Raw genomic sequence first — 22,362 nt, 5'->3', positions numbered from 1 at the left:
CGCGCCGCCCTCTGATTGGCCCCTGTCAGCTGCTGTCGTTCTAAGGGTACGCTTGAGGACCCAGGAAAAGGAAGTGTGAGGGCCACTGGGAAAGGCGAAGTCGTGTCACACTTCCGGCCCCCCGACCTGGACTTGAGGGTAAAAGAACTACGAATCCCAGCACCACCCTGGGGCCCCGTCCCCCCCAGCTACAGGCCCCTGTTAGGCATCGTGGTTATGGCTCCAGCTGGGGCGTGGTGACGAAGGTAGTTGCCAAGGAGAGTTGCGATTAGTAACCCTAAATGTAGTGGGGCGCAGTGGCTGGAGCGGAAGCGACTGTGGGTGAGTCCGGCGGGAAAACAGGAACAAGGGAACCAGAACACTATAGAGGGGAGGGGCTCCACAAAAGAACTAGAAAGCTCTCTAATCAGAGACCTTCTCCCAATCCTCACGCCCTTTCACAGTGAACTCAACACTCCACCATATAGGATAGACTGGAGGGTAGGAGAGGGGAAGAGCGCTGAGACACATGCCCTTACAGATTTAAGGGTGCTTCCTAACCCCCTATCGCAACATTGAGGTTTCCAGGACGCATGCCTCAAGTCCCAAACACACCTAGGAGATCGGAAATCTGGAGTTGGTTTTCCTCAGAGGAACCGAGACAGGGGAATAGCACTAGATAGACTAATCACGGCCCCGAATTCTTGGAGATGTGAAAATTTTATGAAGCTTGAAGCGTCACTTTCCTTCCTCTTGCCAAACAGTAAGATCCATTCTCAGAACGTCCGCACGTTCCTCCCATACACACTACAAGTATCTCCAAATTAACCTCTTCTTCCTACACCTTCATGGTCTGCTTCTTGAAGCTCAGTAATTAAGCTTCATTTCCTTTGCAGTCCTCGTGATAGAGTTGTTGCATTTAGTAACACACCTAGCTCTTTTAGTCTCTTTATGCTCATCTATGAGTCAAGAATGTTTATCCCCATTTCACAGACTGGAAAACCAAAACCCATTGAAATGACTTGCCCAAGGCCACACATCAAATCAGTAATAAAGCTATAAATAGACTCCGGTTCTTCAAGTTCCAATCACATCTCTTTAGCTTAAAGGTACTGTCTCTATATATCTTTTTATTTTTTTTAATATTTATTTATTTTTAGTTTTAGGCGGACAACATCTTTGTTTGTATGTGGTGCTGAGGATCGAACCCAGGCTGCACACATGCCAGGCGAGTGCGCTACCGCTTGAGCCACATCCTCAGCCCTGTCTCTATATATCTTAAAGGGTTTTTCCAAGAAATGGGTTAAACTGCCCCAGAGAAAAGGAACCTGTATGGTCTACTTTGGGCCATTTACACTTAAGCCTGAACGAGTTTCAGGTCCTTCCCTGGAAGTTTTAATGAGAAAGGGAACTAGAGAGACTAAAGACACTAGGAATTGAAGATATTTAAACAGAAAACAATCTGGCTAACGACCCCTGTGTTCTGAAGTGTCCATGAGTAGCTAGACCTGATTATTGACCCATTCCTGTCTTAAAGTTCTTCCAGGCTTGTTTTTGTTTGCTTGTTTGTTTGTTTGTACTGGGGATTGAACTCGGTGGTTCACCACTGAATTACACCCCAGCCCTTTTTGTTTGTTTGTTTGTTTTTTTGTTTTTGTTTTTGTTTTTTTTTTGAGGCAGATCTTTCTTGCTAAGTTGCTGAGGCTGTCCTCAAACTTCTGGTCCTTCCTCAGCCTCCCAAATCGATGAAATTACAGGCCTAGCCAGGGCTGGTCCTTTGTCTGCTTCCCACCTCACTTTATCTTCTCTTCTTGAGTCCTCCTCCCACCCACAATTTTCATTTGTCACCTATATGCAGTGTATCCAGCCCAGCCCTCATATCTAAGTTCTATATCCATATAGCCAATTGCATCCTTCATTATCTCCTTCAAGATATCTCAAAGGCGGGGCTGGGAAGCGCGCTCGCCTGGCATGCATGCTGCCCGGGTTCGATCCTCAGCACCACACACACTGCCAAAAACTAAAAAACAAAAATAAATATTAAAAAATTTTAAAAAAAGATAACTCAAAGGCAACCATCTGTACACCACTCCAACCCAACCCTCAACCCTCCCCTGCAAGCCTGAATGTCTTCCAGTGGTCCCACAATATATAATAAGCCCCAAACCCAAGTATCCCCGCCCCCCAGTACTAGTCTGGGGCCAGGTTTGTGGCTCAGTGGTAGAGCACTTGCCTAGCATGCATGAGTCACTGGGTTCCATCCCCAGCACCACATAAAAAAACTAAATAAACAAAATAAAGGTATTGTGTCCATCTACAACTAAAAATAAAAAATTCAAAGACAACAGTCTTGCTGAGTTGCCTAGACTGGTCTTAAATTTTCTTTTTCTTTTTTTTTTTAAAGAGAGAGTGAGAGAGAAAGAGAGAGAGAGAATCTTTTTTAATATTTACTTTTTAGTTCTCGGCGGACACAACATCTTTGTTTGTATGTGGTGCTGCCGGGCCGCACGCACACCAGGCAAGCGCGCCACCGCTTGAGCCACATCCCCAGCCCTGGTCTTAAATTTTCAATCATCCTGCCTCCACCTCTCAAATAGCTGGGATTCACCATACCCAGGCCAAGTTATCTTTCATACTTTTCTTCCATTCTTCATCTATCATTAAGTCCAGCCAGCTTAACTTCCTAAATATCTTTTTCTAGTCCACATCCTTCTTGCCTTCCTTCCCAGCCATTTTGTGAACTGTAACCAAATTAATCCTTCAAAATCAAACCTGATGATATTCACTCTCCCACCCCAACCTCATTTAAATGTATAGTTTTTGGCTTTCTATTGCTCTTAGCATAATGCAACATCTCAGGGTGGCTCCTGCCCACTCTCTAATCTCTACTCTAACCATAATACCTACTTCTCACTTCAGTTACATATCCTTCTTTAAGGTCTTCAAGCTGTGACTTCTGTCTGAAATGCTTTTCTTTTTCTTTTGTTGCTGGGGATTGCACCCAGGGCTTTGTGCATGCTAAGTGTGCAATACCACTGAGCTACACCCCCAACCCCTGAAATGCTCTTCCCCCTCCTATCCTGTATTTTCTTTCTTTTTTTTTTTTTAAAGAGAGAGAGAGAGAGAGAGAATTTTTTAATATTTATTTTTTAGTTTTTCGGCAGGCACAACATCTTTGTATGTGGTGCTGAGGATCGAACCCGGGCCGCACGCATGCCAGGCGAGCGCGCTACCGCTTGAGCCACATCCCCAGCCCCTATCCTGTCTTTTCTCCCCCTATACTTTATCTTTTAGAGTTGTCAATCAGTTTTTCAGTAATGAAAATATCATATCCCTAAATTAGAGCAACCTCATGTCCTTCTCCTTGTAATATAATTCATTTGCAGTTTTTTAGGTATTAAGTACCTGCTGCTTGCCACCACTATGAGATTCAACTATGAGAAAAATATGGTTCCTGCCCTGGTGGAGTTTATAATCATATAAAGAACAAGCAGATAATTATAGTGTTATCAATGCTGTGGTGGCAATAAATATAGGGCATTATGGAAACCAAGAAAAGAAGTTCCATGTCGAGATTTGGGGATAAGGGTAGGCTTCTCAGAAAAATGGAATCCTGAGATAAGTCCTAAAGTAAGGACAAACAAGAATAAAAAGGATAAAGAAAGAATCTATATTCCAAATAGAGAGTAAAAGGAGAAACTTTTCCAAAGGCCTAGAGGCAAGTGCAGAGAATTTGCTGTGAATTGTTGCATTTGGCTGAACTGCAGGTAGAGGTGAGGATATGAGATGGGAGTAGAGTGTAGACCAGGCTGAATCTTGAGCTTCCCTTTGGCACCTGGGAATATAACTTGCCAGAATACATTAGGTTATGTAACAGATTTTTCCAACATTCTTTGGTTTTTCTCCTACCTGTAGTCTACAAGTAGTAAGCTAGGCTGATCAGTCTTCCAAGTTCCCCACCTGGTTATTCCTCAAAGCTTCCCGTAACTTTCTGTTATTACCTGTCTGAGAGAGGGCAGAAATAGACTGGCAGTAGATCAAATTCCAGTTGTTAGTAATTCCCCAAACTGGAAACAAATCTGTGTCAATTTGGAGCTGGATAAATAAGGTTAAAAGTATGAAAGATTCCATGGAATACTCTGCAGCTGGTAAAAAGGGTATGAGAGCCAGGTGTCGTGGCACATGCCTGTAATCTCAGTGACTTGGGAGACTGAGGCAAGAGGACCACAAGATCAAAATCACCCTCAGCAACTTGGAAAGGCCCTAAGCAACTCAGCAAAACCCTGTCTCTAAATAAAATACAAAATATGGCTGGGAATATGGTTCAGTGGTTGAGCACCCCTGAATTCAATCCTCAGTTAAATAAATAAATAAATAAATATTTTAAAAGGACTGGGGATGTGGCTCAGTGGTGAAGCACTCCTAGATTCAGTCTCCAATACAAAAAGAAAAAAAAAAAAAGAAAAGAAAAGAAAAAGAAATGAGTACAGAGACAACAACTGTTTTCATTTATTGAGCACTTGTTGTGGGCCACATAATAGATTCCAAGATAGGATTTGTGTTCATTTCACAGGTGAACAAACAAGCTATGATGAAATTTTGTTCAAAGTACAGTGGGGGTAAGCATCAGTTTGCTATTGCTGTATAACAAAGCATCCTAAAACACAGTGGCTTACAACAATAAGCATTTATTCTTGCTTCTGTGTCTCTGAGTTAGTTGTATGGTTCTGGTCATGGCTAACCTCATCATGTGACTGCAGTCATCTGTAGGTTGGGTGGCTCTCCATCGCCTATTTTGGGATGGCCTCAGCTGGGATCACTGGCTCTCTTTCACATGTTGATCACCTGTACATCTCTCATATCATTCCAAAAGGCCAGCCACGTTCTCAGGGCACTAGCAGAGAGCAATCTCTGCTTTAAAGTTTGTTAGCTTCATGTTTATCAACATCCCATTGGACAGAACATGTTAAAATGCTGAACCCAGCATCAAGGAGAGATGGAACTACAAAGGTATAGGGCAAAAAGGGATGGATACAGGGGATACCATGAATAGGGACCATCAGAGCAATCAGTCTAATTCAGGATGCACTGATCAATTTTATCTGGAAAAGAAAGACTTTATAAAAGAAGGTACACTGGAGCTGAGTGTTGAAACAAGAAAGAGTACTCACTAAGCAGGCAGCTGTTACTGGAAACTGGATGCTGGCTGGTTTGCCACAATCAATAGAAACCCAGCAGGTCTTTCTATGCTCATGACAGGGTTCTATTATTTGTACTTGGCTTCATTCCTTTTGGTCAGGCACAGGGCAGCAGGCACTCAACAAATGTTTGCAGTATTGAATTGATATCTTACTGTGAATGAAGTGTGGAATGAAACAGCTGAACCTGGGAGCCAATTGTTAGAACAGCTTAGCATCAAGTCTCCCAAAACAGAAAACAGAAATCCTGTACGAGGCAGTTTTTCTTTCATTCATCCCACAAGTTTCCTGATTGCCTGCCACAAGTTTCCTGATTGCCTGTTGTAAACCAGGCTCTGTGTAAGATGATGGATAAGACGCTAGCTCACAACCTCCATTTAAACCTGTTTAAATGGAGAAAGCTAATAACTCTTTTTTTTTTTTTAAAGAGAGAGAGTACTTTTTTAATATTTATTTTTCAGTTTTCGATGGACACAACATCTTTGTTTGTATGTGGTGCTGAGGATCGAACCCAGGCCGCACGTATGCCAGGCGAGCGCGCTACCGCTTGAGCCACATCCCCAGCCCGCTAATAACTCTTTCCAACAAGAAAATTTGATCAGCTTCTTAGGGCTCAATTTTTACTACTAACTCATTCAGAAAATTCATCAGGAGCTACCAAAATTAGGTCTTAGGATGCACTGAGAGTCTATGGTTTCTAAGGAGATTAACTGTAAAAATCTGCCCTTCAGTATTTTAAGGTAAAATCCATGTTCAGTGGTATAGAATTCTAGGGTTCCAACCCAGTACATATTTTGAGAGGAATAGTCGGTCTTACTCAAAGGCATCAAACCTGTTACAGGTGCTGATGTGGGAAGGACTCTAAGCTAGGTTTCATTTGCTATTTGCTTTGTTGAGTACCTGTAGATTTTTTTTAACCCATTAATTCTCAAGTTTCAATTCTGTGCAAATATTCAATCTGTTGATATAGGTGCATTAAAATAGATTGGAAATACAGTCCAAAGCTTATATATGTATTTATATGCATATATATAAATATATATAGTATATTATGTATTATACATTATTAATTTGGGAAGGATACTGGGGATTAAACCCAGAAGCACTTTACCACTGAGTTACCTCCCCAGCCCTTTTTATTTTTTATTTTAAGACAGGGTCTCACTAAGTTGCTGAGATTGGCCTTGAACTTGCAATCCTCCTGCCTCAGCCTCCTGAGCAATGGGATTACAGGCCTGTGCCACTGCACCACTATAATTTTCTTTTTCTTTTGGTATCAAAGATTGAACTCAGGGGCACTCAACCACTGAGCCACATCCCCACCCTATTTTGTACTTTATTTAGAGAAAAGGTCTCACTGAGTTGCTTAGTGCTTTGCTTTTGCTGAGGCTGGCTTTGAACTTGCGATCCTCCTGCTTCAGCTTCCCAAGCTGCTGGGTTACATGTGTGTACCACTGCACCCGGCTCCACTGTGTGTGTGTGTGTGTGTGTGTGTGTGTGTGTGTATATATATATATATATATATATATTTTTTTTTTTTTTTAGTTGTAGATGGACACATTATCTTTAGTTGTTTGTATTTATGTGGTGCTGAGTTTTGAACCCGGTGCCTCACGCATGCAAGACAAGTTATCTATCACTGAGCTACAACCCCAGTCCCTCCACTATAAATTTTTATAGGTGTTCCACAACTGGGACAAAATGGAATAAGACTTAAAAAAAAAAAAAAAACACCTTTTTTTCTTTTTTCTTTTTGCAGGGAGGACTGGGGATTGAACTCATGGGTGTCTTACCACTGAGCTATATCCCCAGTCCCCCTTTTTTTTTTTTTTTTTTTTTTTAAATTTTGAGACAGGGTCCCACATGAAGTTGCTGAAGCAGGCCTTGAACTTGCAATCCTGCTGCCTCAGCCTCCAGAGTCACTGGGCCTATATGTGTGTACCAGCATGGCCAACTCAAGACAAAAAATTCTTATTGTAATGTTAATCCAGCATGTATAAGAAAGTACCTGTCAGGGCAGTAAGAGCCTCTACCGGAATGTCTATGTGTTCCTACAAACTCCATTCTGCTGCTACTTGTGGGATCTTCTTAGCCAGCCCCAAATCTTCCTTCTTGTGACTTTTGCCAGTTCTGCCTTCTGTTCCAGCTTGACTTTCCGTTCCCAGGACCTTCTATCTCCAGTGACAAACATGGTTATCTCCAGAGTAGAAATCAGGATCTCCTACTCCTCCACATAGTTGGTAACCTGCTCTAGATCGACCACACTCCTGTCATGCTTCTGTTGTTCTTTGAAGAGACTCTGGGTTGCTGGTCTGTCTCCAACACCAGCTCCTATGTCCCTTTCATTCATCACATTCTGCCTATAGATTTGATATCTAAAGATTCAGGTCTCCCTAATCAACAGCGCATGTCCATGAGGCCAGTCCACCACTCAACAGAGAATTCAGCTGTTGTGTGACTCAAGCTGGCAATTCCTCAAAGCTCAGATGAGATTGCTATATTTTGGGGGGTTGGGGGAATTCAAAGGGATTGAACCCGGAGGTGCTTTACAACTGAGCTTCACCCCCAGACCTTTGCATTTTTTGAGACAGAGTCTTGGGTCTTGCCAAATTGCTGTGACTGGCCTTGAACTTGTGATCCTCCTGCCTCGGCCTCCCAAGTCACTGGGATTACAGGTATGCACCACTGTGTCTGATGAGACTGCTATTTTTTGAAAACAAGACATTCCCTTTGTAACTCTCTAAACCTACTAAACTCTATCCTTGCCTACATTAAATCACCAAAAAATGAATTTATTTGTACTGTATTATAGGTCCTTGGTTTTTAATAGAAAGTCCGTTTGTTTATTTTGGTATTGTTGAGGATCAAACTTATGGCCTCAAGCATCCCAGAGCAAGTGCTTTACCATTAAGCTAAAGTCCCAGCCCCCAGAAATCCCATTTTAAGAATACTTCCCATCAGGCATGGTGGCATACACCTGTAATCCCAGTGACTCAGGAGGCTTGCATATTCAAGACCAGGAACTCAGGCCCTAAGAAACTTAGTGAGGCCCTATCTCAAAATTTAAAAACAAAAAACAAAAACAAAAAAAAGGGCTGTGGGTGTGGTTCAGTGATAGAGTGGCCCTAGGTTCAATCTCCAGTACCAAAAACAAAACAAAACTTGCCAGTTTCATTGTCTCTGCACATAGAATAATTTATTCTTTGAATACAGTGATGAAAACTAAATAGTCCAAGGTTTTCCTTTTTGTTTTAGCTGCCAGGAATTTTGGAACTACATATAGTCATAGGTTTTATGTGTGTGAAACTGGGGATTGAACCCACACGACCACTGAGCTACATCCCCAGCCCTTTTTATTTGAGACAAGGTCTGGCTAAGTTGCTTAGGGCCTTGCTAAATTGCTGAGGCTGACCTTAAACTTGCAATCCTGCCTCAGCCCCTCTTGTTGCTGGGATTACAGACATGCACCACTGTGCCCAGCTAGGTGTAGATTATTAAAGTCCCTGATACATCTCTTCTTTTAATCTACTTTCTGATCTTTCTTTTCCACATTTATTTTTCTGCATCTGCATTGTCCAGTATAGCCATTAGTCACAAGTAGCTAATTCAAATTGGGATGGGGGGCATAATGTAAAATATCTTAGTAATTTCTAATATTGATTACATGCTGAATATTTTGGATATATTGGATTAAATAAAATTTTGAGATGAAATTAGTTTAATTTTACTTTATTATTGCTCCTAGAAAAAATTTAATTACGTTAAAAATTACATACGAAGCTTGCAATTGTGATTTTTATTATATCTCTATTGGACAGCACCATTCTATAGATCATCCTGCTTTAACAGTGTGTTATTGAAAACCTCATCCTTTTGGAAAGGAGGGAAAGTATTAATGCAGAGGAGGTGACAGCAGTAGATGATGTGCAAAAGTGGGAGGTTAACTAGGATATGTACTTGTCCATCTGTTTGTCTTTTGTTTGTATGATTCACAAAACAAAACAAACAAACAAAAAAACCTCCTTGGCAAAATGAGTTTTTTCAGCTCTCTTCATCCCAGGTAAGTAGTATTCTGTAGCTTGCCCATCTCCAGGAAAAACCTGTTCTCAGATTTACTTTAGCTAATATACTGGAAAGGATCTGATAAGACGATTCACACCACATTGCAAATAACTGGTAACTTTATGTTTACCCCTCTCAGAGGGAATTTCCATTTTAACAGGGAATAATCCCTGAACCCAAAGGAACGAATCCCTAATGGTGGAGTTTCAGTCATCAGTGACGGGTGAGTGAGAAGTAGAATCTGGTTTTATATGTGTGTTTATAAGTATGGCTACACTCTGGATGTGGTTGAGAGTAGGGTCTTTGGATAGAAAGGTGAAGTGGCTGACCAACAAGCTGAGGAAAGAAGGTAGCAAATCCCCAGCTGGATCAGAAATGGGAAGGGCTCTCAGACACCAACCAGATTGAGCGCTGGCCCTCAAGGGTTTATTAAGCAATAGAATAACACAGTTGATGTCACCAGAGGGTAAGTATGAAGATGGTCTCCGTGGTAACTACTATGGAGTAGCAGAAAGACTCTCAGAGTAGGATTCAGGAGACTTGTTATTGCAGTCCACTGACTCACTGGCTTAACTCTGGGCAAGTCCTTTACCCCTTGGGTCTCATTTTCTTTCTCTGGAAAATAGAAATGGGTGTTTATAACTATGAAATAAGTTCTAAGAGATGTGAAGGGTGCTTTGAGAAGTGCCTTACAAATGCAAGAAATAATGATTAATATCTTAAAATGGAAATGCAGCTGGGCAGGCCTACTAGAATGAAGAGTAGAAAGCAGGGGTGGAAGGCTATGGGGAAATTGAAGTTTGGATGTACCTTGTACCTGGAAACATGTGTTCTCTGTCCTCCTAGGAACCCGGACTACCAAGGCCCATGCTTGCACCTGATGAATGATGGCCTGAACTATGAGCAAACGGGACTATAAGAACACTTCCGTGCAGGAGCCCCCTCTCGACTACTCCTTCAGAAGCATCCACGTCATCCAAGGTCAGCCCTCAAAACCCAGCACTCCCACTCACCATGGCAGCAGGCTTGGTATGGTCCCTAAGGAGGGACCAGTCTTCCACTTAAAAGTCTAAGACTCTGCACATACACTTGCAGATTTGTTGTTGTTATCTTTGCAGGATAAGAAGGAAATGGGAGATTTTTTGTCCTCTCCCGCTGGTGCCAGGGATCAAACCCAGGACCTCACATATGCTGTGCAAGCACACTGAGCTCCTGACTTTTAATTTTTATTCACCTAACTCATTTCATTTGAAGGTTCTCAGGTGTGGGGAGGGAGGCAGGATTAGGAGTCTCTTCACAAGCAGTGGTACTGTGCTGCAGTACCCTTCTGCCACCTCAGGATCCCACCTACTCCAGGATTATGACAGTCAGCCACCTAGTGGATGCTGCCTGACCTGAAACTGAGGAGAGGAGAGTTAGTGGTGGGTGAGGGTGGGAACAGTGTGTCTAATAAGAGAATGGAAGGGAATGTGAAGACATGCTGGCTAGGTTTGGCAAATACTTCCTTCCCCTTTAGACTAATTTTAAAAAAAAGAAAGAAAAAGAAAAGAAAAAACAAGAAGTGGGTGCTTAGGGGCAAGAGGGAATAAGGACCCAAAACCCAAACTGGTGTCTAGTTCTGACTCTGCAATTGACTGTGTGCCTAAGCAAGGTCCATCTGTCTTATGGACCTCATTTTTAAAAAATGAAGTGGGGGTGGGAGTGTTGGATACGTCTCTCCTCCTCAGCCAGACTTTCTGAGGTGGTTGTTAAGGCTACCTTCTTATACTTCCTTTCCTCCCATTCACTCTGGAACTCGCTCCATTCTGGCTTCTGCCAGACTCCCTGGACATATTTAAAACTGTTCTTTCCTGGTTCTCCCTTCATCCCATAATTATTTGTTAAGTTCTTTAATGGCTTCCTCTTCCTCCTTGACCCTTGTCTCTATTCTCACTCTCTGGAGAGTCTCTGTTCCCTAACTTGTACACCTTATACTAGTTCTTTATGAGATAACAGAACTGGCATCCACCCAGTCACCCAAACAAAAAAACAAACAAACAAACAAAAAACTGAGTACCACCATTGAATATACTATTATACTATCTTTACATCCAGTTGGCCAAGTCATGTTGATTTTATGTCCCTCTCATCTCTTGCTTAGATGACTGACAGAGCCAAATTGGTCTTTTCATGCCACCCACCCACTAAAATCTATACTCGAATTGGAAGCTTCACAGTGATCTTTCAAGTGAAAAATCTGAACCATCTCCTTTGCTTTAAATGCGTCAGTTCCTTCCCATCACCTATAGGAAAAAGCCCCAAACACTTAGCTTGGCATTTAAGACTCATGATTGAGACAGTTGTGGTGGCACACATCTGTAAACCCAACAACTCAGGAGCCCAAGGTAGGAGGATCACAAATTCAAGGCTAACCTTGGCAATTTAGTTGACCCTGTCTCAAAATAAAATTTTAAAAAGGGGTTGGAGATGTAGCTTGGTGGTAGAGTGCCCCCAGAACCATACCAAAAGAAAGGGAAAAAAATGTTGAGACTGGACAACTAACTAACTTAGCAAGACTCGTATCCAAAAACAAAACAAAATGCACTGGCATGTAGTTGAGTAAAATGATGACCTAGCATGTATAACCCTGGGTTTAATCTCCAGTACTGGAAGGAGGGAAAACAATTTGGTTTGCTTCCTTTTCCCTTCTTATGTAGTGTGCTTGTGCACACTCCCTCGTGCTGTTCTACAGTTCTGTGGCTTTGCTTATGCTGTTCACATTCTTTGCCTCCACTGAGGTCCAGCTCAGGCTTCACCTTCCCTGGGAAATTTCCCTGAGCTCCTAGACTGAGTGAGGAGAAGCACTCATCATACTATACTGCCAGTTTGCTTCCATTTTACCTGAACCACCTCCTCCAAGACACAAACATCTGCTTTATCCCTTCTCTATTGTTCACAGAGAGCCTGGCATGAACTATCTCTTGTTGTGTTCACCATCATATATCCAATATTTTAGACATTGTAGCTCGCCATCAGAAGACAAGGAGGACCATCAGGGTGAATTCTATTGAACTAAATTCTATGTGTACCACTAGTGGACAACTCTTGATTTTTGTGCTGTCATCTTCCTGGTTCAAGCCCAACAACTCTAGTTCTTAGATTTCCTCGTCTATAAAATAGAATTACCACCGGGTGCAGTGGTACACGCCTGTAATCCCGGTGGCTCAGGAGGCTGAGACCAGAGGATCACAAGTTCAAAGCCAGCCTAAGTAATTCAGCAAGACTTTGTGTCTCTAAAATAAAATATTAAAAAAGGTTATGGATGTGGTTCAGTGAACCCAGCCCCTGGGTTCAATCCCCAGTACCAAAAAAAAAAAAAAAAAAAAAAAAAAAATAGAAGTGGCTTTGCTCATTCTTAACTCCACACAGAGGTGGTACACAGAGGACTCAATGATACCACAGACACGAGACCATCTGAACCTGGAAAGCCAAGAGTTTGGGATGGGAAGTTTTTGACCCCATAGTTAAATCTTGCATTGATTGTTAAGAGCTTATGGAACAGGGGTCACTCTAAACTCAAGCATAGTGCTATGGCCTGTTAGCCCTTCGGTTATATCTGGGGATGCTCATCTTGACAGATTTGTTCCTTCCAGAAAAGCAAAGTTGATATATCCAAGCCATACTTTGTCTTCACAGATCTGATAAGTGAGGAGCCAAGGGTAGGGCTCCGACCACTGAAGCATTCAAAGTCAGGAAAGTCATTGACCCAGTCCCTGTGGCTGAACAACAACGTCCTCAATGACTTGAAAGACTTCACCCAGGTGGCTTCACAGATCCTGGAGCACCCAGAGAACCTGGCCTGGATCGACTTGTCTTTCAATGACCTGACTTCCATTGACCCTGTGAGTTTCTAGCTGTAGGAGTTCAGTCAAGGGGTGAGAATGGAGAGGCGGGTACAGTAAGGCCACTGTCCATCCCCCAGCCTCTCTACCATCTTATGAAGGAAGTTAAACAAGCAGCATGGTGTAGTATAAAGCACACGGCTTTAAGGTCACAGATGCAGATTCCAACCTTGGCTTTGCCTCTTAACTGTGACTTTGGGCAAGCCACGTAACCTCTTAAAACCTCAACCTTCCTGTCTGAAAAATCAGGATAATACGCCAGCATCATAAAGGGTTTGTAAGGATTAAATGAAAAGATACAAGAACCAAGTGGCACATGGATAGCTGAAGCAAAACTGTAGCTGTCATTACTGGGTACCTACTATGTCTCATGCTGAGTTCTGCTATGAATGAGGTAGATAGAAAAGTACAACACTTACTTTTTGCAACTTCTGGTTCATGTTTTAAGAAATGGGAAGACTGTAGCCCTGATATAGTGATCTTAATTTAACTAATATCTTAAAAGTTTCTCTTATGTACCTAGCATGATACTCTGTACTCTGGTCCCTTGCTGTGATAAGACTTTTAGTTCACCTCAAGTGGGAAGGTCTTTAGTGAAGCAGCAAGTAAGGCTCAGGGACCAGTAGGAGAGCCATCACCTGGCCAGACAGTAGCAGTGATGGGTCTAGGGGCCTACACCTCCTGTCCAAGACAGAAGGTCCCCATACCTTCTTTCCTGAGATCACAGTTCTATTTCAATGTGATATCCCTCTAGCCCTTAAAAGGTAAATTAAAGTAGGTTAGAATCCTCCAGTATAGCTATAAGGATTGGAATAGAGGGCAAGTTGTTCCCCAAACTCTTCCTTTTTTTTGCCAGCAAGTTAGTCCTGAGCAGAAATCCAGGGTCTTGCCAGACTGTCTTTCGGTTTCCTCCCTAACAGATCCTAACAACATTCTTCAATCTGAGTGTCCTCTATCTTCATGGAAACAGTATCCAGAGCCTGGGGGAAGTGAATAAGTTAGCTGTCCTTCCTCGGCTTCGAAGCTTGACACTCCATGGTAACCCCATAGAGGAAGAGAAGGGGTATAGGTAAGTATCCTGTCCCTGAGCTGGAATTCAGCTGGGCTCCCCTAGGAGACAACAGAAGGTGAGACAGGAAATCCAAGACCATTCTTCTACCACATGTAAACCTGGGAAGGGAGAACTATAAGCATTTCTTGCTATCAGTTTGGATGAACCCAGTCTCTCTCACACCATATTCAGGTCCCTCCATTCCTTGCAGTGAGGGAAAAGAGCAGCAACAGGTGGAGGGGAAGGGGATTCTGGTTGGGGGGCAGGCCCCCAGCCCAAGTCTTCCCTACAGGCAATATGTGCTGTGCACCCTGCCCCGTATCACCACGTTCGACTTCAGTGGGGTCACCAAAGCAGACCGTACCACAGCTGAAGTCTGGAAACGCATGAACATCAAGCCCAAGAAGGCCCGGATCAAGTAGGATGCACTCTGAGGTTCCCAGGACCCCAGCAGTCCTGAAGGCCTGAAGCTAGTCAGCTTAGTTTGAGAATAAATGATTTGAGCTGTTGTTCAGAGTAGAAGTCACTTGTACCTTGCAAAGATGCCCTCCAACTCCAGCAACTGCCAGTAGCTCTAATATTACTTCATTGAGGCAGGCAATGGTGGGAAAGGCCTGCTGGCCAGAGACACAGGGGACCTGGGTTTGCATGTGTCCTTGGAAAACTTATCTAGCCTCTCTGGGCCCCTCTGTTCTCTTCAACTTAGATATCATGGGATTAGAGATCAGCATTTCCCAAATTCTTCACAGAATGCCAGGTTCTTGGAGCTGCAACAGAGGCCTCAAAGACAGGCCCAGAAGATGGGCTATATTCTACCTCAATCAGATCACAGTAGTCCTACTCTTAATATTTATATGTTGGTATTCTGCTTAAGATTCCATTTCATAGCCAGGCATGCCTATTAATCTCAGCAGTTTGGGAAGCTGAGGCAGGAGGAACACAGGTTCAAAGCCAGCCTCAACAACTTTTTAAGGCTTCAGCAACTTAGCAAGATCCTATCTCAAAAAATAAAAAGGGCTGGGGATATGGCTCAGTGGTTAAATGTCCCTGGGTTCAATTCCCAGTACAAGAAAAAAAAAAAAAAAAAGATTTCATTTGATAAAAAGATCTTCTTGCTTTTGAAAACATTTGCTTGCTGGGTCCTTATTAAGCATCTCTAGCAGAATCTGGTCTCCTCCACCCCTAGCACTATTGTAATTCCACTGAGCCTGAGGCAGGGTCTCCAGCATTCATAACTGCCTCAGATTTAGTTCTGTCCAGCTGTGACAGTGTTTGATAGGGATAAGAGCAGTCTTATCCAACTTGAGGTTAGCCTAGGCTAAGTCTAAGCTAAGCCTGGGAATTCTAAATGCTAATCTCCTAGATTCCTTTTTTTTGGTACGGAGGATTGAACCTAGGGCGCTTCACCACTGAGCCACATCTCCAGCCCTTTTTATATTGTATTTAGAGACAAGGTCTCCCCGAGTTGCTTAGGGCCTCACCAATTTGCTGAGGCTGGCTTTGAACTTAAGATCCTCTTGCCTCAGCCTCCCAAGCTGCTAGGATTACGGCGTGTCTCACCACACAGTTCTGGATTCCTCTTAATGATCCTAGAAGATACCTCCTCCCCCATCTCATTGCTCAACGACTTGAATAGCCAAAAATAAATAGTTGGGTAGTAGGCAGGACAGAGGGGCTGGAACCAGCACACAAATGAATACACTTCCTTTATCGAGGGTGACAAACAAAAAGAAAAAAAGACCAAACATGTAAAAACCCAGGGTGCTGGAAATACAAACTCAATTCATTCAAATTCAAGCTCATCCAGACCCTGGGCACAAACCCTAGTGAGGTGCATGGGAGCACCAAGTCAGAGAAAGGGGGACAGGAGTGAATCTGAGGCCAAGAGAAAGGGTGGGAAGGACCTCCCCCTAGGTCCCTTGGTGTTCACTCCCACAGTGGTATCTCCACCTTCCAATGACTGTGAAGACCTTCCAGTCCCTGTCCTCTTGGCTTCCACCCCAGCCAGGGCTTTGAAGGCCAGTCCTGAATGGTTCTACCCTCCCTTGCTCCATCCTCACTTGCTCAGGCTTCTAGCCTCGCTCTTCTCTTCCTCCACGTTCTTCTCAGTGATTAGTAGCAGGTTAGGGTACTGTATAAGCCGAAGTGAGGCTGGGGGCCATGGGAGGTGGGATGGAGACAGGTGAAGAGAGAAGAGCTGTCCAAAGACCCCTCTCTTCATGGGATCCCAAACTGTACAACCAGCTCCTCTTTTGCGTCCACACGGATCTGAGAAAGTGCACTGTAGGCATAAGCAGCTATCCTGGAGACCTGAGGCAGAAGGGCCAGAGAGGAAACAAATAGAGAAATATGTGAGAGGGGATCCAGAAAAGGAGAAATGGGGGGATGGGATGGCAGTGAGGGAAAAGAAGAGGGAATGAGGGAGGACAAAAAGCTGATAAGAGGGCTGGGGTTGTGGCTCAGTGGAAGAGTGCTCGCCTAACACGTGCAGGGCCCTGGGTTTGAGCCTCAGCACCACATAAAAATAAATAAGTAAAAGGTATTGTGTCCAACCACAACTAAAAAAAATAAAATAATAATATAAAAAATTAAAAAAGCTGATGAGAAAGGCAGAAGGAAAAAAAAAAAACAAAAACCCAGAATAACAATCAAGGTTGAGGATAGAGAGACTGGTGAGGACAGAAAAAGTTAGAGAAAGTAGGGTAGGCCACAAGGCTCCCTAACTCTACTCCCTACCTCTTCTGAGACAGAGTGGTAAACCCTTCTGCTATACTCTGGGCAGTTTGGGAAGGGCAAAGGAGACAGGCTGGTGTGACTCACCTGCTGCAAGTCAGAGAAGGGGATAGGCTCGCTGGCCAGCACTTGGTGGGGCTGGCTGGTAAGAGACGGCAGCGGTGGCAGCTTCTTCCAATGGGTCAGGCTGCTGCTCAGCACAGCCAAGCGTGTGCTGGCCAAGAGGAAGGGGATAGGGAAGGTTAGTTAGGCCATAGCCTTCACTTCCCTACCCGGTCCTGCCCAGTCCTGCCCGGCTCAGCAAGCCTCACTCCATGAGGCCAGAGGAGCAAGATGACAGGGGCCTCACTCAGCTCGTCACAAACTCACTCTTGGTGCAACTTTGTCCTCAGCACCCTCAAGATTACACAGGGCAAACAGGGCTGACATAAACATCAACTGTGGCTGCACCAAAATGAGGAGGCTGTGCTAGGGCCCAGGCTCCAAAGATGGGAAGGTATGGAGGGCAGATGAGGGGCCCAAGCTGGCCCAATGTTCACCTGTACTGCCTTGCCCGGTCCATGTACTCATGCTGCTCCATGCCCTGGGAGTCTGCAGCAGACACATCGATGATGTTGCTTTGAGGAAAGAAGACAGAGAGGACGTGACAAGTACTTCTAAGGGGGACAAACATGACTCCGTGCAGGTGCCAATTCAAGTGCTGTCTGACACCAATATCCCACCTGCCCATCAGAGCAGGGCAGGGCCCAACACCACCTCTCCTCAATGACCTTATCCCATCCCCCATATCCAGGCCCATTCTACACTAGGCCTGTGCTGTGACACATACTTACCTAGCTGTTTTTGCAAGGATGGAAGAGAGCAGGGCCTGCTCATCTGTGCGAGCAGAAGGCAGGCTGTGGTAGTTGGGCTCAGCTCCATTGAGGGCTTTGGTAGGGGGGCTACTAGGGTCCAATAGCAGCTTCCGCTCCTCTCGGTCCTAGGAGAGGCCATTGAGAAGTCAGGCCCAGGACTTTCCTGTGTTTCTCCCCTCAGCCCAGCTCTCATCTTTAAACACCAAAAATATTTTAAAATATGAATATTCAAAAGTGCCAACTTTATGGAATGTTAGGTAAGACTTGGTCCCTGACTGCCCTTAGGAGCTCAGCTGAGTTGGTGGTCTGGGATGAACTAGACCAAGAGGTCCTAGAGGTCCTGCACAGATGAATAGAGGTACATAATATGTGTTCAGAACACAACCCAGCACCCAGTGGAGAAAGGATATTGGAGGGAGAAGACAGAGGAGGTGGGAAAATACCAAAACAATAAGGTCTAGAAGGAAAATAGTACAAGTCAAGTGCCTTCCTGATCCCTTAGACAAGGCTTTCCCCAGCAAAGCTGTTTGTTCCCAAGATGCAAAGGGCCTGGTGAGTCTAGACAAGATCCTAGGCTCCAAGGACAAGCAAGCCCAACCCCTCACATGGCCATCCTGATCATCTCAGGGCAGAAACCTCTGCCCAGCCTTTGAGGGGATATCATGACTCTGCTCCCTTGTTGAGGTAGGTCCATTTACCTTAGGTGTTCACCCTCCTGTCTTGTGCTCTGTATATGACTCCCAGACCAAAGTGAAGCGTGCCTAGTATATCCTGACCTAAGAGAACAGTGGAGCTTTCCCTCTCTTGCCAAACTACCACACCTCTTTCATTTTTTTAAGCTTTCCAGATGCCTTTACTTATTTTGCAATAGTGGGGAATAGAACCCAGGTGTGCTCTACCACAGATCTTTATTATAATTATTTTTTATTTGGAGATAGTATCTTGGTAAGTTGCCCAGGCTGCCCTCAAACTTGCAATCCTCCTGCCCTGGCTGGGATTATGGACATGTGCCTCTATGCCTAGCTCATCATACCTCTTTCAATGTGACCTGAGCAGCCTCCTTCATTCTAGTAGCTCAATTACTACTAGTCTGCACTGATGATCATTACATCCCCTAGAATTGACCTAAGTTGAAATCTAGCCTCCCTAGTCTTGTTTCAGGCCCTGTTCTAACCTGCTTCTTTCTGGATTTGACTCTACTATAATAAGGCCAGCAGCTACAGATCCCTCTGGCTTTGTGTCAGCTGCAAATTGGATAAGCAGACCTGTTGCATATCTAAGCCACAAAGAGCTCAGGATAATGCCAAGGATGGATGGGGCAGGGAGGGCCATGGAGGGGGTGGAACCTGGCTAATGCTGAGTCATCAGCTCTCAAAGCCAGCCTACCAGATTCCTTAATGCTCCTCTCCAAGCGTCTCTCAGTTACTACCACAGACTTCCCTACTGTAGGAGCCAAATCCTCCACCCACAACTCCTCACAGAGGGCCACTTCCTCCAGCCTTGCCTGCCCCACCCTAGGCAGGCCCAGCCTCTTCACCTTCCTCTTTCTTTTCAAGCCTAGGTTGCCCAAGTGTCCTCAGGCCATTTAATTCAGTTCCCATTATTAAGAGAAAGAAGTTGTGGGCTTCTGCATCATCACCTCTAAACCCCCAGACACCCTCTATCCTCCTCCATCCTCAGTACTAAATGGCTAAAAAGATGATGTTGTGGCTATAATCCCAGCTACTCAGAGGCTGAGGCAGGAGGGTCACAGATTTGAGGACAGTCCTGAGTAACATAGAGAGACCCTATCTCAAAATTTAAAAAATAATGGGGGGGTTGGGGTTGGGAGTGCATGTAGCTCATTGGTACACTTGCTTAGCACTGCACGAGACCCTGGGTTCAGTCCCCAATACAGAAAGAAAGAAAGAAGAAGAAGAAAAAGACAAAACGTCAAAGATAAAACTCTAAGGAAAGCTGGCTCCATAATGAGGCCCGGATTTGCTTCCTATATCCTTTCCCCAGCCCCCACTTAAGACAGATCTTCCTGAAAGACAGAGTAGTTTCTCCCAACTAGCAGTTCAAGAACAAGGTTGTTTGCCTGACTCCTAGAAGAGGTCATGCTACCCACTTCAGAATGGACAAATAATATCACCCTACACCAAAGGATGAGTGGGGCACAGAGTAGATTTATCACACTAAAGTTTGTCCTTGAGTCAGCATAACTCAAGTCAGTGTTTCACTGTCTACCTTAGCATGAACCCACGTGTCTTGCCCATGACTGGCCACCTGGTCTACAGCGTGGCTGGAAGAGACAGCCCAATAGATACAGCACATGGTTTGGCATCAACACACCTTGGCTAGGGTACTTCTTGAGTTGGTTAAATCCCTTAGCTTCTCTGAACTTTTTCTTCACCTTTAAATAGATACTTATATCACAAATGATTGGCAAGAGTCAAATGAGGCACCTGTAAAAGCCCCTTGAAAATTCATACATTCCCCACCACCCCTATACTAGGGACTGAACCTAGGGCACTTTACCACTGAACTACATCCCCAGACTTTAGACTTTCAATTCTTCTGCATCTCCAGCCTCTTGAGCAGCTAGGATTATAAACATGCTCACTGCCCACCATTCCTGACTGCACATTTCACTTTAGTATTATAATAAAAGAGCAGGATAAGGGCCTACCCAAGAGCTGCAAGAAGGCCTTGGAGATGATGATGAATGGCTGTGGCCTATGCCACAGAACACTTCAAATCACTCAGCACTGATCAAGAACCTTCTCTGGGGGTTAGAAACAGAAATGAGAGCCCATCAAAGGAAAGGTGGAGATTCAGGAGATCAGCAAGCTCAGCTTTCCCTTTAAGCTGGGAGATCGTATCCTTTCTTATAAGGAATTAAACCTTGTTCCCTATAAGAATCCATATTATATTTTAAAGGATCAGTGTGCTACTAGACTACAACTTTTCCAGTAGATAGGAATATTATGCAATCTTCTCTAACAGGCTAGAGTGAAATGAGAAATACAAGTCATGAAGCAAGCCTAACATTGGGTGGGAAATATGACTGTGTTCACTTAGTGTATGGAGCATTGAGTATCAGGAACCACTCATACTTCCCACATAAATAACATTTTCCTGTATTTAAATCCTTATCCCAAAATAACTTCACTGGGGATAGAACTGTTCTGTTTCTGTGACCATCTTCCCCCCACTATGCTGCAGGATACTTGATGAGAAAATTCTGCTGTCTGTATGTACTATGTGTTTAAAGGTAGGTCCCAGACTCAGAGGCATTAAAAAAGGTGAGTAGCCAGCAGTTTGAGACTTCATCCTTGGAAAGGTCTCCCTTCTCAAAGGTGGTCAGTCCAGGCAGGTAGAAAAAAGTACGAATGTACCAAGGAGAAGAGGGACACAGCCACATTCTCCAGATAGGTACCCTCTAGCCTGAGAGGGCTACCCTCTAACTATAAACTTTCAGGCATTAGGCAGCGTTTGCACCCAGGCAAGCCAAACTCAGAACCAAATGAGCTCCCCATCCCAACTCTTTTCCCCAAATCAGCAAAAGGTAAATCCAATAACTTGCTTCCCAAGCCAATTTCCCACACGTCCCAATGTCCTTATTGTATCTATGAAATTCTTCATTAGCTATCTTCACCAATTTCCAGAGGCCTTCTCTGAACCCAGACCAACAGTAGCCTTTTTTTTTTTTTTAAACCAACCCCAGGGACAAGATACATAAATTTCTGATTCATCTCAGGACAGATTAGTTAAAGGGCCTCAGCTTACCCACCTCTACAATGGATTCGCAAAACCCACTAATACAAGCACAGAGAAGGCACAGGAAGTTGGGAAGGGACTGTTTCCCGGGGACCTAGGCTTAGGATCCATGAAGCTGTAAAGGTCTGACGGTACGGAGAGTTGGAAAAGAAGGGAACACGTCAGCTGGACGGCTGCATGCTCAACCCCAGGCCAGCACTGTGTAGAGACCTGGGACTTCAAAAGGGGTAGGAGTTCGGCTAGGCGTCCTCGCTGTAATCTGTCCCCTCCAGGCCTCCGTACTCAGTGAGCCCCGCGGTACAGCTCGCCCTCCGCTGCAGGTCTTTTTGGGGCCCCAAGCCTCAGGGTCTTAGCCCTCACTCCCGAGCCCCGCCTGCCGCGGCCGCACCTGGTCCGAATCCTCGTTTTCGCTGCTGTAGCAGCACCCCATGGCCGGGGTCGGGCCGGGCGCTCAGGCCGAGCGGAGGAGGGACGGCGTCCGTCAAGAGCCCTTCCGGTCACATGACCTGAGGCTGCCTCCCGCAAGCAACCTGCCTTTCTCCCCAGGCCTACAGCGTCCCAGAGCCGCTTGGGCTCCACTGCCAAAACCCCGACTTCCGGTCCCGCCCCCAGCCCCGTGATCATAGCCACCCAATGAGAAGGCGCACCCTACGTGACAAGATACGAGACACGTGATACGAAAGAGAAGGGTGTGTCATATGACTATCATCTCAGTCTCAAACTGGAATCATCTCCACCCCTGGCCGTAGTGGCCTTCTTGTGAGTTTCGCTGTGATCGCATGGCCCCCTAGGCCACCTTTTATGGCCAGTAAGTGAACTCATGTAAATGCTCCATGATGCAC

At 44.7% G+C, this 22,362-nt stretch overlaps 2 protein-coding genes across 8 annotated transcripts; one reads left to right on the top strand and one right to left on the bottom strand.

The window, feature by feature from the left end:
- Positions 1-93: 93 nt before the first annotated feature.
- Positions 94-14,685, top strand: Lrrc51 (leucine rich repeat containing 51). 7 transcript variants are annotated; one of them, XM_076846705.2, is made up of 8 exons: positions 150-321; positions 4,553-4,598; positions 7,769-7,852; positions 9,379-9,462; positions 10,086-10,220; positions 12,915-13,120; positions 14,041-14,189; positions 14,464-14,685. In XM_076846705.2, exons 5-8 carry the CDS (start codon positions 10,139-10,141, stop codon positions 14,591-14,593), a joined length of 567 nt encoding a protein of 188 aa, XP_076702820.1. In that variant the 5' UTR covers positions 150-321; positions 4,553-4,598; positions 7,769-7,852; positions 9,379-9,462; positions 10,086-10,138; the 3' UTR covers positions 14,594-14,685. The 7 variants fall into 7 exon arrangements, with proteins under 7 accessions (XP_076702822.1, XP_076702820.1, XP_076702825.1 ...); XM_076846707.2 differs by lacking the exons at positions 150-321; positions 4,553-4,598 and adding an exon at positions 94-138; XM_076846710.2 differs by lacking the exon at positions 4,553-4,598 and having other exon boundaries at positions 14,512-14,685.
- Positions 8,891-22,092, bottom strand: Lamtor1 (late endosomal/lysosomal adaptor, MAPK and MTOR activator 1). Its single transcript, XM_076846712.2, has 5 exons — positions 21,909-22,092; positions 17,738-17,883; positions 17,444-17,521; positions 16,992-17,118; positions 8,891-16,481 (listed from the first exon to the last, which is right to left on the bottom strand). The coding sequence occupies exons 1-5, from the start codon at positions 21,948-21,950 to the stop codon at positions 16,389-16,391; spliced, it is 486 nt and encodes a 161-aa protein (XP_076702827.1). The 5' UTR covers positions 21,951-22,092; the 3' UTR covers positions 8,891-16,388.
- Between the last annotated feature and the right edge of the window lie 270 nt (positions 22,093-22,362).

Source organism: Callospermophilus lateralis, chromosome 2 (genome assembly GCF_048772815.1).
Source record: "Callospermophilus lateralis isolate mCalLat2 chromosome 2, mCalLat2.hap1, whole genome shotgun sequence".
In the NCBI taxonomy this organism is placed as follows: Eukaryota; Metazoa; Chordata; class Mammalia; order Rodentia; family Sciuridae; genus Callospermophilus; species Callospermophilus lateralis.
The sequence above is the reverse complement of the archived record's forward strand: the minus strand, read 5'-3'. Positions and strand labels throughout refer to the sequence as shown.